Below are 18,556 nucleotides of genomic sequence, written 5' to 3'. Positions count from 1 at the left end.
AGTCAGTAGCACATGGTTTCACTTCTCTGACCTGCGTTTGAATTCAGCCCAAACTACTGAAGTAAAGGTAAAGTCGCCATAGCCCCAGATGACCATAGGCTTCTCTTACCTTTGAAGGGGAGAGCTCATTCTCTCCTTAACCTGAGGATCACCACAGGCGAGGAGCAAGGTTGAGAAGGTGGGCCTTCGTGAATAACCTTAAACTTTTGCTTACAGTTGAGTTAGCTGGAGCAGTTCTGAATAGGTTCGTATTATGACACTAAACGTGCTAATTTGGTAAAAAATGCAAGTAAATTAGTAATCTTATTCACAGAAGATAAAACTGTGGCTGAAATGAAAAGCTTATTGCTGTAGAAGGTGGTGTCTGAAATTGGAGTTGAGGCATATAGCAGAGCTCGGAAAATTTTCCTTCAACCTAACTTTCTCATAACTGAATAGTGTTCAAAATTATACTGATTTCTTGCATATGGCGTTCATTCATACTTCTTCCGGCATATTCGTATTTCTCAATTAGTTGCATCATTGATCAAGCTGTTGAAAGTAAGCCAGAAATATAATAAAATAATCCTGAGTACATTTTGAAAGTTTGCATTCTGGATAGAGACATTCGATTGTGCAACATGATTAAGCTGATTTTCTAGCAAGGGGAGTAATATAGCTTGAAAGAGCAAGCCTAGAAAGATAGATCCAACATAACCTCAATGTATAAATATCTGGGTGTATTATTTGAGTTGGAAGTGAAAAAGATCCTTAGTGGGATTTAATGGTAATAGCTAAACAGCTCCAGTCAACTCTTCCCTCATCCTCACTGAAAGTAAAATAGATATTCCTTATCATCATCTTCAGCATAGGGTCAACTTCCATGTGAATGAAATAGAGCCCAGTTCTATAATCTCCCGTGAATTCGTCCCTGTTATTATGCTTGTCTGACATTCTGCCCCAGTTGAAAGTTAATCTACTTCCAGGTCAACATTGTGAAGTCTAAAGCCATAGTGTTGGTGATGCAGCAGTTTTGGATGAACTCCCAAAGTTTGCGGAATGTGATGGGCAGATGACCAGTCAGTAGAGCATTAGAATAGTCAAATCTAAAGGCGTGGTTCAAAGCTTTTGCCGTCATTGTAGATAAGAGACACTTGTAGATGAGGAAGAAAAGCAGACCTAGGATGGATCTTAGGGGGACTTGAGGAAATGGGTCAGAAAGAGAAAGAATAGGCAGCATGGCGGCGCAGTGGTTAGCACTGCTGCCTCAAAGTGCCGAGGTCCCAGGTTCAATCTTTTTTTTAAATGTATTTTATTACAAACTTGTATAAAAACAGGTTACAGCGAACAAACACCCCGAGAAACATGCTTCTCTACAAACAACTATACAGTCTCCACAGATTTTGCCTCTTTTTTCAACCCCCCTCCCCTGCGACGAACAGCCCCTCAAACACAGTCACAAACATCCCCCACCTTTCCTCAAGCACCCATGAAGAGCCCCTTAACTCATACTTTATCTTCTCTCATTGCAGGAAGTTGTACAGGTCACCCAACCAAACCGCTACCCCCGGTGGCGATGCCGGTCGCCATTCCAGCAAAATTTGCCATTGTGCAATCAGAGAGACAAAGGCCAAGACGCCGGCGCCTCCTCTCCATGAGCTCCGCATATCTGAGACCCCAAATATCGCCACCATAGGGTCAGGATCCACCACCTCCTCCACTATCCTGGCTAAGACCGCGAACACTCCTGCCCAGAACCTTCCCAATTTTTCACAACCCCAAAACTTGTGCACGTGATTCGCTGGCCCCTGCCCACACCCCTCTCACTCATCTGCTACCCACTGAAAGAACCCACTCATTCTCGCCCGAGTCATATACACCCTGTGCACCACCTTAAACTGTATCAGGCTCATCCTTGCACCTGAGGAGGTCCCGTTTACCCTACGCAGTGCCTCACGCCATGCTCCCCAATTGATCTCCCCTCCCAATTCCGCTTCCCATTTCTGTTTGATATTCACCATCCGCTCGCCTCCCTACTCCCCCAGCACCCAGGTTCAATCACGGCTTTGGGTCACTGTCCATGTGGAGTTTGCACATTCTCCCTATGTTTTTGTGTGTTTCACCCCCACAACCCAAAGATGTGCAGGGTAGGTGGATTGCCCTTAATTGGAATAAATGAATTTGGTACTCTAAATGTTTTTTTAAAAAGAAAGAGAAAGAATTGCTGATAAACTGGCAGTGATTTAATATATAGAAATTATTTTGTTCCAAGTTCCTTTCTTTGTAAAACCCTTTCCCTATTTGAGTATTTTCTAATCATGTATCATGACTAATATGCACACTCTATTTCTCTTAGCTCTCTCTTATTCCTTGTTCTCTATGCTCCGTTATTTCCTGTTTTCAAAAAGTATCTCTGACCCCTAAATTAATTCTCTTCCTATTAGCTTACTCCCACCTCTTCCTTGTAACTGATTTTGGATTTTGTTACTTGATTCCTTTATAAATATAAGTTATCCAGAAGGAAGAATGCAATGAACTTTTTGAGATTGGCTAAAGTGCTGATTTATGCACTTTCTTTGTCCAAGAGAAAGTGATGTTGTTTATATTTTTCAACTTTGATTAATTATGCCCAGCAAATTGAGTAGTAGTAAGTATCCTTTGACTCTAGTACATGTATGGTGCTGTTGTATTGCCTCTGAACTTGAAACATTGTGAAGGGTTGAAATGGATGATCTTTTGGATTTGTATTCTCCTAGATATTGGAGTCTCTGTGGATTGTGATGAGCCGAAATATGAGTTTGCTGTTCACGACTGCAACCACCTTACTGACGGTTCTGTTTCATAGCGGTACAGCACTTCTCAATTTTGTCCTTTCATTGGTGAGGAATTTACTGTTGAACTGTATTGTAAGAGGCACTCTTCAAAATGTAGGATGTTTAAATAAAATTTCACCGGTTTAAAAAAAAAGTAATTAACAAACAACACTTCTTGAATGAAAAAGTAATTTGGCTATAAAACCTTTCAGTGTTTTAAAAATATTCACAGCAGGTAGAGAATGAGAGACTAATTTTGAGAGCATTAGAATAATTAAGTCTGAATGCTGCAGAGACATACAAACATACAAATTAGGAGCAAGAGTAGGCCGCCCATCCCTGCCCACCCCAAAACTGCTCCTCCATTCAATAAGATCATGGCTGACCTGATTGTAACCGCAACTCCACATTCCTCCCTACCGCTGATGACCTTTCACCCTTTTGCTAATAAAGAATATGGGCTGGATTCCCTGTCAGCGGAATTCTCCATGTTGCTGGCAGCGCACCCTCGCTCGCGGATTTCCCAATGGCGTGGGGTGCCCACTCCATTGGCTGGCTACCGGGACGGAGAATCTCGCTGCTGGCAGGGGCACGCAGCACCAGGAAATGGGTGCAGGGGGATGGTGGATCCCACTCTCTATCTTTCTACCGCTGCCTGAAAAATATCAAAGACTCTGCTTTCAGCACTTATTGAGAAACAGTTTTCAAAAGACTCTCAAACCTGAGGGGAGGAAAAACATTATCCTCTTCTCTCTTAAATGGGCAACCCCATATTTTAAAACAGTGACCCCTAGTTTAAAATGTATGCACATTTGGTGGCAGATGGATTTCAGAATCTCGAGCAATCTGGTTGACCCTTAACTGCTCACAAGAGCATTAGGGATGGGCAGCAAATGTTGGCCTTGCCAGTGACATCTGCATCCCATGACTGAATAAAGAGAGGAATGAAGATGAATGATGTTAGAGAGTTTGATTTTCACTATCTTGAACTCAGATTTAATCTTCTATTGCTCAGGAGGCACAAACCTCTAACCTAGGATGTCTCTCTACTAATATTTTGAATGGATTACAAAATTTAATAAACTGGCAGGCAACTTGTGCAAGATGGAAATTGTGACCAACTCTGTTGTATACGTGAAAATCTGATTAACATATCCTGATGTATTATAGATTTTTCAGACAGATTTTAAATTTAACCTAAAATTGTACCATATTGCTGTAAGTACAAATCCCGTCCAGAATCCTTGATTCTTGCATCTTTCTCCCTATCTCTCCATTCTTTCCCCAACTACTAATGGTACAGGTATGGAAATGAGAAAGTAACGCTAGCACAAAACTTGAAATGCTACAGTAATTGAAAGTTGGAATAGTCTTGTGCAATGTGCAAAATAGCTTTTGGCACTTATGTCTCTTTTAGATCTTTTTCTAAGTATGATTTAGTTCATTTGTCCATCTTTTTTGGTTAAAAGTAAAATCAAACGTAAAGAAGCACATTACTAAACTGTTTAATTGCAATATGTTTAGCTAAAAGCAGCAAAAGTGGACAGCCACTGTAGTTAAATCCTAAAATAGTGTTTCCGCTCTTAAATAATAATTGGAATGATGGCTCCAAAAATACGTGAGAAATGATTTGTAGAAATTTGAATTCTAGTTGTATAGTCTTACTTTGATAAGAAAAGCTTCTATTTTAATTTTGATGAAATTTAGGAATTGTTTTATTTAATGCTCTGATGTTGCTCAATTCTGATCTTTATTTCCTGCAGGTCATTTTCTTGACCACACTCTTCTATCTCTTGAGTTCCAGTGATGAATACTACAAACCTGTGAAATGGGTCATTAGTTTGACACCGCTTTCCCAGTCAGGTTCTTCCTCTAACATCGTGGGTCAGTCTGTTGAAGAAGCTATACGGTAGGCTAACACCAATCTTCAATTATAAGTTATTACACTTGGATTCCATTTCTCTGACCTCCCCAAAAAAAACATTTTGTTCATCAGCAATAATTACCCAGATTTATTTTCTCCTGACCTTGCAGTATTAGAACAATTGATTTAAGATGTGGAAGCATGGCCCTTTTAATGGGTTGGGCTCCACAGACCACGTGACAGACTCTGAGGCAATCACACACGAGCCCTGGTCAATGGGGAGTTTCCGCGGGGACCTGGGTGGGAGCAGGTTCCAGGGCAGTGTGGACAAGGGAGCTGAAGTGACGAACCAATTGTATAGTCTTCTGTGCCTGTTATCTAGCTGCTTTTGCCTTTCCTCAATAAGCCCCTTGTTTATTGCTGGAAGCCCCCAATGTATGTCTTGAGTCACCAAATTGGCGACGAGGTATGCATTTTTGATCACAGCTGACTGTCTTTGTGAATCAAGGGGGAAGGAAGGAACAGTTGAAAAGTAGAGAAGTTTCAGCAAGACCCAGAATCATTTAAACCATGAGTAGAGAGGCCTATCATTGGGAAACAAGACACATGTTGAGCCATGGAGTCAGTACATCGAACAACCCTGATTCTTTACTGTGAACCAGATCATGTGCGAGGACAAGCAGATGGTGATACTTCTCCAGTTTAATGGCCCCAAACATATAATTTGATTAGGAACCTAACGTCTCTGGCTCAAAGACCTTTGACCAGATGGTGAAATTGGTTAAAGGACATTCGAACCCAAGGCCCTCTATTACCATCCAAAATTCTCACTTTAACTCTGCGGTGAGGGACCCATGGATTGGATTTGTTTGTTTATTGTCACGTGTACCAAGGTACAGTGAAAAGTATTTTTTCTGCGAGCAGCTCAACAGATCATTAAGTACATGGGAAGAAAAGGGAATAAATGAAAATACATAATAGGGCAACACAAGATATACAATGTAACTACATAAGCACCGGCATCGGATGAAGCATTGAGGGTGTGGTGTTAATGAGGTCAGTCCATAAGAGGACCATTTAGGAGTCTGGTGACAGCGGGGAAGAAGCTGTTTTTGAGTCTGTTCATGCGTGTTCTCAGACCTCTGTATCTCCTGCCCGATGGAAGAAGTTGGAAGAGTGAGTAAGCCAGGTGGGAGGGATCTTTGATTATGCTGCCTGCTTTCACCAGGCAATGGGAGGTGTAGATGGAGACAATGGATGGAAGGCAGGTTCGTGTGATGGACTGGGCGTCATTCACGACTCTCTGAAGTTCCTTGCGGTCCTGGGCCGGGCAGTTGCCATACCAGGCTGTGATGCACCAGATAGGATGCTCTCTATAGTGCATCTGTAAAAGTTGGTAAGGGTTAATGTGGACATGCCGAATTTCCTTAGTTTCCTGAGGAAGTATAGGCGCTGTTGTGCTTTCTTGGTGATAGCGTCGACGTGGGTGGACCAGGACAGATTTTTGGAGATGTGCACCCCTAGGAATTTGAAACTGCTCAGCATCTCCACCACGGCTCCGTTGAAGCTGCTAGGGGTGTGTACAATACTTTGCTTCCTGAAGTCAATGAACAGCTCTTTGGTTTTGCCGGCATTGAGGGAGAGAGTATTGTCGTTACACCACTCCACTAGGTTCTCAATCTCCCTCCTGTATTCTGACTTGTCGTTATTCGAGATCAGGCCCACTATGGTCGTATCGCCAGCAAACTTGTAGATGGAGTTGGAACCAAATTTTGTCATGCAGTTGTGTGTGTACAGGGAGTAGAGTAGGGGGCTAAGTACGTAGCCTTGCGGAGCCCCGGTATTGAGGACTATTGTGGAGGAGGCGTTGGTGTTCATTCTTACTGATTGTGGCCTGTTGGTCAGAAAGTCAAGGATCCAGTTGAGAGTGGGGGAGCCAAGTCCTAGGTTTTGGAGCTTTGATTTGAGCTTGGCTGGGATTATGGTGTTGAAGGCGGAGCTGTAGTCAATAAAGAGGAGTCTGATGTCGGAGTCCTTGTTGTCGAGATGCTCTAGGGATGAGTGTAGGGCCAGGGAAATGGCGTCTGCTGTGGACCGGTTGCGGCTGATCTGGAAGGCTGATCTGACTTTGGAAGCTGTGATGGTGGGTATGGGTGAGTTATGGGCTGCTGGGGCACTCGACAGCGGATTGTTGCTACCTGCTCGAACCGAGCATAGAATGCATTGAGTTCATCGTGGAGGGATGTGCTGCCGCAGGAGATACTGCTCGGCTTTGCTTTGTAGCCCGTTATGTTTTTAGTCCTTGCCACAATTGCCGAGAGTCTGCCTGTGACGAGCTTGGTTTGATATTCTCTCTTGGAATCTCAGATGGCTTTGCGGAGGTCGTACATGGATTTCTTGCGAGTCTGTCTCCGCCTTCAGAACCTATGATGCAACGACATCAATCTCTCCCTCAATGTCAGCAAAACTAAGGAGCTGGTCATTGATTGTCTGCATCAATGGTGCCGAGGTGGAGATGGTTGACAGCTTCAAATTCCTAGGTGTACACATCATCAACAATTTGTCCTGGTCTACCCACATCAAGGCTCCGACCAAGAAAACACAAAAGCGCCTATACTTCCTCAATAAACTAAGGAAATTCAGCATGTCCACATTGACTCTTAACAATTTGTCTTGATGCACCATAAAAAGCATCCTATCTGGCTGCATCACAGGCAAATATGGCAACTGCTCGGTCCATGGCTGTAAGAAACTACAGAGAGTCGTGAACACAGCCCAGTCCAACACATGAACCTGCCTCCCATCAATTGACTCTGTGTACACCTCTCGCTGCCTTGGAAAAGTGGTCAGCATGATCAAAGACCCTTCCCACCTCTCTTCCAACCTCTTCCATCAGGCAGAAGATACAGAAGTCTGAGAACACGTACTGATTCAAAAACAGCTTCCCCACTGTTACCAGACTCCGGAATGACTCTCTCTTATGTACTGAACTGATCTCTCCACACATCTTTACTGTGTAGCACTACACTCTGTATGCTCCACCCAATGTCTGTGTATTTATATTGTGCACTTATCATATGCCCTGTGTTTTTCATGTGTGAAACAACATGCCTGCCTGTACCTCCGTACACTGATAAATCTAAGTCATAGCCAGGGTTTGCCAGCTCGATGAGCACTGAGAGTTTGGGACTGCGTTAAGTGACATGTCGCATGACTGGCTGGTTTGTGGGATCCATAACCTTTATATCCAGAAGAAACTTCTGACGGAGACCACAATTATGTTGGAAAAAGCAATTGAGATAGCTCAGATGACGGAGTACATTGGGTAAAACACCACTGAGCTTCAAAGTGTGGCTAAAGTATGGCCACTACAGCGCAAGGTCTGGTGGGATCAACAGGCACAGCTCAGAGCCAGACACAGTCTTTGGCATAGGACCGGAACGCATGGAGTGAGAAGGAATTGGACTTCAAACCGAATCCAGGGTGGGCTACTGTCATTGCTGGGGAAACCATCCCCAGGAGACCTGCCATGTTCAGGAATTTGCGCCCGAAGGGGGCATGTTCAAGCATGTTACTGTGCGAGTCAAAGCACATCAATGGAAAAAAAAATGCAGCAGCAATACACACCACCACTGAACATAGTGGAGCAGAGCTCTGAAGAAGGGCATGCAAAATGCATCGGTTGATTGCAGTCCAAATGAATAAGACAGCTCTGATTGAAATTGTCTTATGGGTAAATGTTAGATCCCTTGAAGTAGAAGTCGACACCAGGGGTTCGGTGACCGTAGTGGATGAGCAGACCTTCCAATTTCTGTGTGCAGGAACATAGTCTTTAAGCTTGAAGAGTACAACAGCCAGGTTTTCAACATACACCAGGGAGGTTTTGAAGATCCTTTGAACAGCCAAAGAGTGGGGATTAATGGGTGTTTCTCTGGTTGGCAATCAGTAGCTAGTGGTGTTCCTCAGGGTTTAGTGTTGGGCCCACAATTGTTCACAATTTACATAGATGATTTGGAGTTGGGAACCAAGTGCAATGTGTCCAAGTTTGCAGATGACACTAAGATGAGTGGTAAAGCAAAAAGTGCAGAGGATACCAGAAGTCTGCAGAGGGATTTGGATAGGTTAAGTGAATGGGCTAGGGTCTGGCAAATGGAATACAATGTTGACAAATGTGAGGTTATCCATTTTGGTAGGAATAATAGCAAAAGGGATTATTATTTAAATGATAAAATATTAAAACATGACGCTGTGCAGAGAGACCTGGGTGTACTAGTGCATGTGTCGCAAAAAGTTGGTTTACAGGTGCAATAGGTGATTAAGAAGGCAAATGGAATTTTGTCCTTCATTGCTAGAGGGATGGTGTTTAAGACTAGAGAGGTTATGCTGCAATTACATAAGGTTTTAGTGAGGCCACATCTGGAGTATTGTGTTCAGTTTTGGTCTCCTTACCTGACAAAGGACGTACTGGTGCTGGAGGGTGGGCAGAGGAGATTCATTAGGTTAATCCCAGAGCTGTAGGGGTTGGATTATGAGGAGATGTTGCGTAGACTGGGACTGTACTTGTTGGAATTTATAAGGATGCGGGGGGATCTTATAGAAACATTTAAAATTATGATGGGAATGGATAGGATAAATGGGGGCAGGTTGTTTCCACTGGCGGGTGAAAGCAGAACTAGGGGGCATTGCCTCAAAATAAGGGGAAGTAGATTTAGGACCGAGTTTAGGAGGAACTTCTTCACCCAAAGGGTTGTGAATCTGTGGAATTCCTTGCCCAGTGAAGCAGTTGAGGCTCCTTCATTAAATGTTTTTTAGATAAAGATAGATAGTTTTTTGAAGAATAAAGGGATTAAAGGTTATCGTATTCGGGCCGGAAAGTGGAGATGAGTCCAAAAAAGATCAGCCATGATCTCATTGAATGGCGGAGCAGGCTTGAGGGGCCATATGGCCTACTCCTGCTCCTAGTTCTTATGTGTTTATGACTCCAGTGGCCTTCAGAGGGTAGGAGGCCAATTTGTCTTTAGTTGTCGTGGAAGGACATAGATCCAGTCTGTTGGGAAGAAACTGATTGCAGAGGATTGGGCTCAACTGGCTGGAAATCTACAAAATATCTGACGGCGTCATAGAAGATGTCTTCAGGAGGTTATGAAAACATCTTCCACAAAGAATTGGGCCTCATTAGTGGCGTAAAAGCCAAGATATATGTCAATCTGGATTCGGCACCCGAGTTCCTCAGAGCCAGACCATTGCCATACTCATTGCATCAGTATAAAAGCAAATTACTGCGAATGCTGGAATCTGAAACGAAAGAGAAAATGCTGGAAAATCTCAGCAGGTCTGGTAGCATCTGGAGAGGGAGAAAAGAGCTAACGTTTCGAGTCCGATGACAAAAATGTCAGCGAGCCTAACTCCTTCCTTGGTATGGTCAGTTTTCTATGGCAGGGTCATTTTGAATCTAACCACAACATTGGTACCATTACACTGGCTATTAAGGAAGAATCAACGCAGTAAGAAGTCTTGCAACACCAGGTTAAAGTCCAACAGGCTTGTTTCAAACACTAGCTTTCGGAGCACTGCTCCTTCCTCGGGTGAAGAATCAGTGACAGTAATGGATGGAGATGCAAGTGGAAGCCTTCCTAGTTGCGAGGCAAGCAGAGTTGTCAAACCTCTTGGTGCATTTTGATCCGGGGAAACCAACCGTGCTGACATGTGACACGTCCCCTTGCGGTATAGAGGCTGTTTTATCGCACAAAGTGGTATAGGGTTTCAAACACCCCATCACCTCTGCCTCAGGGACCCTTTCTGAAGCAGAAGGAAACTACGCCCAGATTGAGAGGAGGGCATGGCGGTTATATTTGGTATGTATGGCCGACAGTTTAAGACGTCTGACCACAAGTCATTACTGGGCCTGTTAAGAGAAGGTAAGCCCATACCGCTCATAGCCCTGGCGAGAATGCAGCATTGGGCCCTGCTGTTGGTGGCTTACAACTGCTTCTTGGCACTGGCCTGGGGCACAAATTGCTAATGCGGATGCATTAATTTGCCTGCCCCTACCCAAGAGCATTCTGCCACCACCGGTACCCCAGGAGATCATTCTAGTCCTAATCCTCTGTTATGGGCCAGGGTTTAGAAAACTCCAAAGTATATCATGGAGTTCACCTGGCCTACAACTGTTTATTGATTTTGGTTATGATGAGCAGAAGGGCCTTTCAGATGTCATTCAACAGAAGCCTTAAGCAATTTTAATCAAAAACAAAGTTTATTCTACAAATTTGGTCAACATTTTGTATAAATACACACAGTATGCATTTTTATCAACTACGAACATAAATACTCAACATAAATATCCCTCTATCACCCTTAATAAATTCCCCCTTTAGCCGTTCCAATTTCATAACAAGATCCCATAAACCAGAAAACCCTTTTCAAAGGTGTGGCCCAGCACACAGCACTCGAGACCCGAGTATGGATACTCCTGTTTCCTTCCCGAAACAGCAGGTTTGAATTTCTTCCAGAAAACAGTTCTTTTTATTATCAAGCAGTCTGGGAACAGATTTTAAAATGAAGAAAGAGGAAAAAACCTTCTTTCAACCTGTGCAGAGCAAAACCAGTTCAAACTCAAAGCGAAAGTAAAACCAACTCCCAGAGCCACAGCCCAGCTCCACCCACACAATGACATCACTGAAGCCATGTGATAAGACAAAAACATTTCTTAAAGGGACACTCCCATGACACCTCCAAGGCACCCTGCCAATGTCTGCGGGGCACGTCCGCAACTGGACCCAAACAGACCCTATTCTATCAAAGGTCAAATGAATGATGCAATCTGACTGGTGAGCGGCTGAGGCCCTACTTGCCTCGTAAAGGCGAATTGACATTTGAAGACAGTATGATTCCGAGGGGATCATGAATGGTCCTCCCCCTTGGGGGGGGGAGGGGGGGGGCTCCTTCAAACGTTACACAGCGCCCACCCAGGGCAGATGAAGAACCCAATCAGTTGAGAACCCAATTGGATCTTGTCTTTTCAAATTTGGCAGGGAGGGTGGAGGCATGTCAGACCTCTCAGAAGAGTCAACGCTAAGAGCAGAGAGGTGACTGATCGTTCTGGGTGTGAGACCCGGTTTTGGTTTGAAATTTCGCTGCTAGTTCGCCTTGATTAGGAGGACAGATTGTGACCCAATGTCTTATCTGGTCAATGTTAGCAGGAAGGGCTGTCAAAAAGCACGTCGACCATCTGCGGAGTTGAGGGGTAGCGACCCCCAATGTGGAGACGACAAGTCCATCTAGCATCGTGAATACTGCTCTAAGTTGGTCCAGCCAAAGGAACCAGGAACTCCTGTTTCTGTTTAACCTTTTGTGTCTGTCGTGGCTAGTGAGGCTACTTCGCCTGTTGTGAAACTGGGTCCTCTTGGGGTGGCATTTACTGTGGGTCACTCGAGTGCCCAAGAGATGTTTTGATGGAATTCCTTGGTTGCACCTGTTAAAAATTGTGACATTTGTACATAATTTTGCAGTAATGCATTAAGGGACTTGAGGGAGGAGGGATTTGGGAGCATGACCTCTTTAACGGGGCGGAATGCACAGACCATGCAACCAGCTCGGGAGCAATAATGTGGGAGTATGCAAGCCCCAGCCAATTGGGAGTTAGCGGCGGCCCTGGGAGCCGGACGCCAGGCAGTGTGGAACTAGGACCTGAAGTGTAAAGACTTGTTATATAGAATTCTGTGCCTGTTAGCTAACTGACTTTGCCTTTCCTATATAAATTCTGTTGTTTATTACTGGAAGCCTCCAGTGTATATCTCGAGCCCCCACATAAGGCATCTTTAATTTCAAATAATTCACAGACCGCAAATTGACATTTATGTGACATTATGACATATGCTTTTGCGCATGTGTACTATGGGGAAGTTATTTAGTAACAGAACTAACTTCTAGAATTAGAAACATTGCATGAGCATGAAGTTCCATTTGACCATCTTTCTTTCTGTTTAGTAGCATGTGGTTTTGTATCCGTTACTGAGTAGATCATACCTTGCATTCTTCACTTCCCATTCTGCTTGCTCTGGTGGAGGCATTGCACACTACCAAGTTGCATGTTGTGAGAGCCTCAGTGCAGCTTGGTGTGTGTGATACTTTCATGTGAGTGCATGCGCACTGGTATGACTGCATCTTGTGATGATGGGTAAACTTACTCATTTAGGGGTTTTGGAAGTATAGATCTGTTCAAATGCATATGATTTCAACTATTCTTTAAATTTGAAGTAATTTGTAAAAAAAAAATATATTCTCACCTCATTAAAATGTAACATTTTCTTTTGAAAAATGATTACATTCAAGGTACATATTTCATTTGAATATCAGTAAGAAGTGATGAAGTTAAATTTTCACAAGCAAATTCAGAAGCACTAGTTTTGAGAAACATGCATACTTAAATGTAAGCAGGCGTTACATCATTGGTAATTCATACCTCCAAGTCACAACACTACTGGAACATTTTTGTTAAACTGTCAGGTGCAGCACGACACATTTTTAATGTTGCTTTCCACTTTAATGTCTGCAGTTTTAAAGTTGATTCATTTTTTTTGTGCATGATGGTAAAGAGTCATACCAAATCTGATGTCAAGTTTTATTAGTACTAGAACGTAGCCCCAGTATTTGCAGGGAGGGAAAATGCAGGAGGCAAGGAAAAGTTTCATCCAGCCCAATCTCGTAGTAATAATAATAATCTTTATTGTCACAAGTAGGTTTACATTAACACTGCAATGAAGTTACTGTGAAAATCCCCAAGTCGTCACACTCTGGCGCCTGTTACACTGAGGGAGAATTCAGAAAGTCCAAATTACCTAACAGCACGTCCTTCGGGATTTGTGGGAGGAAACCCACGCAGATGAGCTCCTGGCATCACCTGAGCTGGGAGGAAGTCGCATATGATTAAAGTTTCCACTCTTATTTCAAGTATTATTAACTTTTTTGCCTGGTAGCAGATGAATCACGGCAGTGCTGAAAGGCTTCAGTCAGCAGAAGGGAAGCTAAAGATTTGCTTGAAAGATTTGTGAGGAGAATTCCTGGTTGGCATGGGGTGCTGCAAAAAGTACGTCCCCTCTGGAGCTACTAGCTCCCACCTGCATATCATTGCTGGGTTTCCTGGGCTTTGGGAAACCTGGGCGGTGCTGTTAATTTCAAATTAGGCACCCAGTTGAATTTTGGGAGCCTGATTTACATTTTATAATGAAGTGTCCTGCCTTTCCAAGACTGATCAGAGGCACACCATACTACTACCAGCAGGTGCATGCACAGCAGTTTGCCAATGCAGTCCCACACTTTACATTTTTAGCCCCTGGCCTGTCCATTGTGTGGGATTGTGGGGGTACATTAGTATTTACCCTTCTGTTTCATTTTGTTTTCATAATTTTCCATAGAATAAAATGTGTTGGAAGGAAATTCATGAATCTCATTATAAATTGAATTTTCTTTGTGCATTTCAGATAAAATATAGTAATTTATTTATCTTGCAAGAGCCTCCCAGTTAAGACAAGATAGTGCAAGATTCCAGTGGCTTTTTCTTTATTCATTTATGAGATGTGGGCGTTGCTGTCTCAACCAGCATTTATTGTCCATCCCTAGTTGCTCTTGTGAAGGTGATGAGCTGCCTGCTTGAACCACTGCATTACATGTGGTATAGGTACACCCACACATCTGTTAGAGAGGGAGTTCCAGGATTTTGACCCAGTGATAGTGAAGGAACAGTGATATATTTCCAAGCAAGAATGGTGACCGTCTTGGAGAGGGACCTCCAGGTGGTAGTGTTCAGAGGTATCTGCTGCTCTTGTCCTTCTAGATGTTAGCAGTTGTGGGTTTGGAAGGTGCTGCTTAAGGAGCCTTCGAGAGTTCCTGCAGTGTATCTTGTAGATGGTACACACTGCTGCCACTGTTCTAACAGTGGTGGAGGGAGTGAATGCCTGTGGAAGGGCTACCGATCAAGTGGGCTGCTTTTTCCTGAATGGTGTCATTGGAGCTGCACTCACCCAGGCAAGCAAAATCTGGACTTGTGCCTTTTAGATGGTGGACCGGCTTTTGGGAATAGAGGTGAGATATTCGCTGCAGGTTTTTTAGCCTCTTGATCTACTCTTGTAGCCACAATATTTATATGGCTAGTCCAGCTCAGTTTCTGGTCAATGGTTACCCCCATGGTATTGATAATAAGGATTCAGCGATGGGTAATGCCATTGAATGTCGAGGTATAATGGTTAAATTTTCTCATGTTGGAGATGGTCATTGCCTGGCGCTTCTGTGGCACAAATGTTCCTTGCCACTTGTCAGCCCTAGCCTGGATTTTTCCCAAGTCTTGCTGCATCTGAGAATTGACTGCTTCAGTATATGAGGAGCCGCAAATGGTGCTGAACATTATGCTGTCATCAGCGAACTTCTGACCTTATGATGGAAGGAAGGTAGGTAATTGATGAAGCAACTAAAGATAGTTGGGCCTAGGACGACACCCTGAGGAACTCCTGCAGTAATGTCGTGTACCTAAGATGATTGACCTGCAACCACTACAACCATCTTCCTTTCTGCCAGGTACGACTCCAATCAGAGGAGTGTTTCCCCCCAATTGCAATTGACTCCAGTTTTGGAGTTGCACATGGTCAAAAGCTCCTTTGATGCCAAGGGCAGTCACTCTCACCTCACTTCTGGAATTCAGCTCTTTAGTCCATGTTTGTACCAGGCTGTAATGAGGTCGGGAGCTGAGTGACCCTTGCGGAACCCAAACTGAGCATCAGTGAGCTTGGTTGCACTGTAATGACTACTTCCATCACTTCCCTGCGGAACATTCCTGGGGAAATTGGAAGACTGAAATATTAGAGGAAATTAACATAGAGAGAGGAGCAACCGGCAAGTTTAGCAGCCTCAGAAGTGGATAAATCCACAGGTCTGAATGAGTTGAATTCCAGGCTATTGAGGAAGGTAAGGGAGGAGGTATCAAGGGCACTGGCAGTAATTTTCATATCCTCTTTGGTCACAGGTGAGATGCCAGAGGACTGGAAAACTGCTAGCATTTTCCCGTTATTAAAAAAGAGAGCGAGAAGGTCAGCAGCACCACCTAAAGCTGGAGTTTGGCTGCCGACCTATTGGAATTTCTCCAAATGGAGAAAATCAAATTCGCCATCCGAGGGTGGGAAGAAGGCTTCCTCAAAACATGGGAGCTATTCACCCAACTGTTCCGGGACCTGTTTGTGGCCAACAGCCAGGGTAATGTACCAAGACATGATAGAAGAGAGGGAAGGGCAGGAGGACCGGGGGGAGGGAAAGTAAGAGGGAGTAGCAGAGATGAAGGGGTTGGAAGGGGGAGAAGGGGGTGGGGTGGTACAGGGAGGGAGGAAGGATGAGGGAAGAACGACAGAGGAAAGTCGGAAGGGAGGAAAGAGGAGCGAGCACAAACTGGGGGGAGAGTCCAGGATACAACAATGGCCACAACAGGCACAGCAAGGCGAAAGAGAGAAAGAAAGATCAGGAAGAAGGAACGACAGATGGCCGAAGCTATGGCAAATGGACAAAAACAAAAAAGAAAACCGGCCAAGAGACGCAAGCGACATCAGGGGCACCACTCGATTGTGTTTTGCTTATTTTGGATATATAAAAAAAAAGAGAAGGGGGAAAGAAAGCCCCCCCCCCCTCTTTTACTGGCATGTGTAATGGCATTTTTCTTGCTTCTTTGTATATATACGTCCTCTTTTTTTATTCTCCCTTTGTTTTTAGTTTTTAAAATTTCTTTTTGGTTTCTCTGTATGTACATTTGTAAATATATCATGTATAAAACCCAATAAAAGCTTTTTTTTTAAAAAAGAGAGAGGAATAAACCAGGAATAGATAGGCCTGTCAGTCTAACCTCTGGTGGGGGAAGTTATTAGAAATCATTCTTATGGACAGATTATATCTGCACTTGGATAGACATGCATTAATTGGAGATAGTCAGCATGGATTTGAAAAATGTAATCAAATATTTTGAGGTGGTAATCAGAAGTGTTGATGAGGGTAATGTATTTGATGCAGTCTATATGACTTTAGCAAAGCTTTTGATAAGGTCACCTCATGACAGGCAGGTTAAGAAAGTAAGGGCCCATGGGATCCAAGGCAAAGTGGCACATTGGATCTAAAATTGGCTAGAGGTGATAGTAGAGGGATGTTTGTATGACTGGAAGCCTGTTTCCAGTGGGGTTCAACAGGGCTGTGCTGGGGCCCTTGCTATTTATGGTGCACATTAATGATTTGGACTTGAATGTAGGGGGTATGACCAAGAAGTTTGCAGATGACATGAGAATTGGAAGAGTGGTAAATAGTGAGGAGGCTAGCCATAGACTGCAGGAGGCTATCAATGGACTGGTCAGGTGAAATGAAAATGAAAAATGAAATGAAAATGCTTATTGTCACGAGTAGGCTTCAATGAAGTTACTGTGAAAAGCCCCTAGTCGCCACATTCCGGTGCCTGTTCGGGGAGGCTGGTACAGGAATTGAACCGTGCTGCTGGCCTGCCTTGGTCTGCTTTCAAAGCCAGCGAATTAGCCCTGTGCTAAACCAGCCCCTAACCAGATGGGCCGATCAGTGGCAAATGGAATTCAACCCAGAAAAGTGTGAGGTAATGCACTTGGGAGAACTAACGAGGAAAAGAATTACATTATGAATGGTAGGACCCTGGAAAGTACTGAAGATTAGAGCTAGTTTGGAGTGCATATCCACAGATCCTTGAAGTTAATAGGGCATGTAGATAAGATCATTAAGAAGACATATGGGATACTTGCCTCTATTAGCTGAGGCATAGAATACATGAGCAGGGAGGTTTTGCTGGAACAATAGAGAACGCGAGTTAGACTATAATTGGAGTACTGGTCACCACATTACAGGAAGGATGTGATAGCACTGGAGCAGGTGCAGACGATTTACCAGGATGTTGCCTTAACTGGGCGGTCTGAACTATGAAGAAAGATCAAAGAGGTTGGGGCTGTTTTCTATGGTGCAGTGAAGATAAAGAGGGGACCTGATAGAGTTGTTAAGATTGAGAGGCATAGGTGGGGTGGATAGGAAGGCATTACAGGGGATGATTTAGCACAGTGGGCTAAATATGTGGCTTGTAATGCAGAACAATGCCAGCAGTGCGGGTTCAATTCCTATACCGGCCTCCCCGAACAGGCGCCGAAATGTGGCGATTTGGGGATTTTCCACGTAACTTCATTGAAGCCTACTTGTGACAATAAGCTATTATTATTATTATTGCTTTTTCCATTAGTAGAGTGGTTGATAACCAGGGGCCATAGATTTAAGATAAGAGGTAGGAGGCTAAGAGGGAACTTGAGGAGAAACCTTTTCACTCGGGCTGCCTGAAAGGGTGGTTGAGCCAACAACTCCTGTAACTTTAAGAAATATTTAGTTATTCACTTCTGCTGCCCTAACCTCCAGGTCTGTGGGCCAAATGCTGAAAAATGGGGTTAGCGTAGTCTGGTCTTTGTTGACCGGCGTGGACACACTAGGCCGAATGCCTCCTTTGCTGTAAAAGTCTATTAATCTATGATGCTGTGTTACAATTCTTGGATTGCACCATTACCTCACAATTTTGTATAATCAATGCAGCTGAACCTGAAAATGCCCCAAGATTTGAAATTTGTTTGCAAGTAATTATAGAATGGGTTAACAATCTATGCTGACGCCTGATGCATCACGAGTACCACGTAACTTATTTTCTTTGAAACAATAAATGTTCCATAAATACAAGCTTGTCCAAAATTGGGCATAGAGCTGCTGAATAATGTTTGAGCAAATACAACTCATGAAATTAGGGTCACCTAAACCTTTGAAATAATGCACGGCAGGGTGGTGCAATGGTTAGCGTTGCTGCCTCACGGCGCCGAGGACC

The 18,556-nt window shown here is 43.8% G+C and overlaps 1 protein-coding gene across 4 annotated transcripts in view; it reads left to right on the top strand.

Annotated features, from left to right (window-relative positions):
• The window catches only part of tmem245 (transmembrane protein 245), a 241,383-nt gene that overhangs the window by 121,890 nt on the left and 100,937 nt on the right, over positions 1-18,556 (top strand). For all 4 annotated transcript variants that reach the window (XM_038797672.1, XM_038797671.1, XM_038797670.1 and 1 more), the window contains 2 exons: positions 2,736-2,858; positions 4,556-4,701. In XM_038797672.1, coding sequence (XP_038653600.1) covers positions 2,736-2,858; positions 4,556-4,701 — 269 coding nt within the window. The remainder of the gene's footprint in view (positions 1-2,735; positions 2,859-4,555; positions 4,702-18,556) is intronic.

Source organism: Scyliorhinus canicula, chromosome 5 (genome assembly GCF_902713615.1).
Source record: "Scyliorhinus canicula chromosome 5, sScyCan1.1, whole genome shotgun sequence".
NCBI classification, from domain to species: domain Eukaryota; kingdom Metazoa; phylum Chordata; class Chondrichthyes; order Carcharhiniformes; family Scyliorhinidae; genus Scyliorhinus; species Scyliorhinus canicula.
The sequence above is the reverse complement of the archived record's forward strand: the minus strand, read 5'-3'. Positions and strand labels throughout refer to the sequence as shown.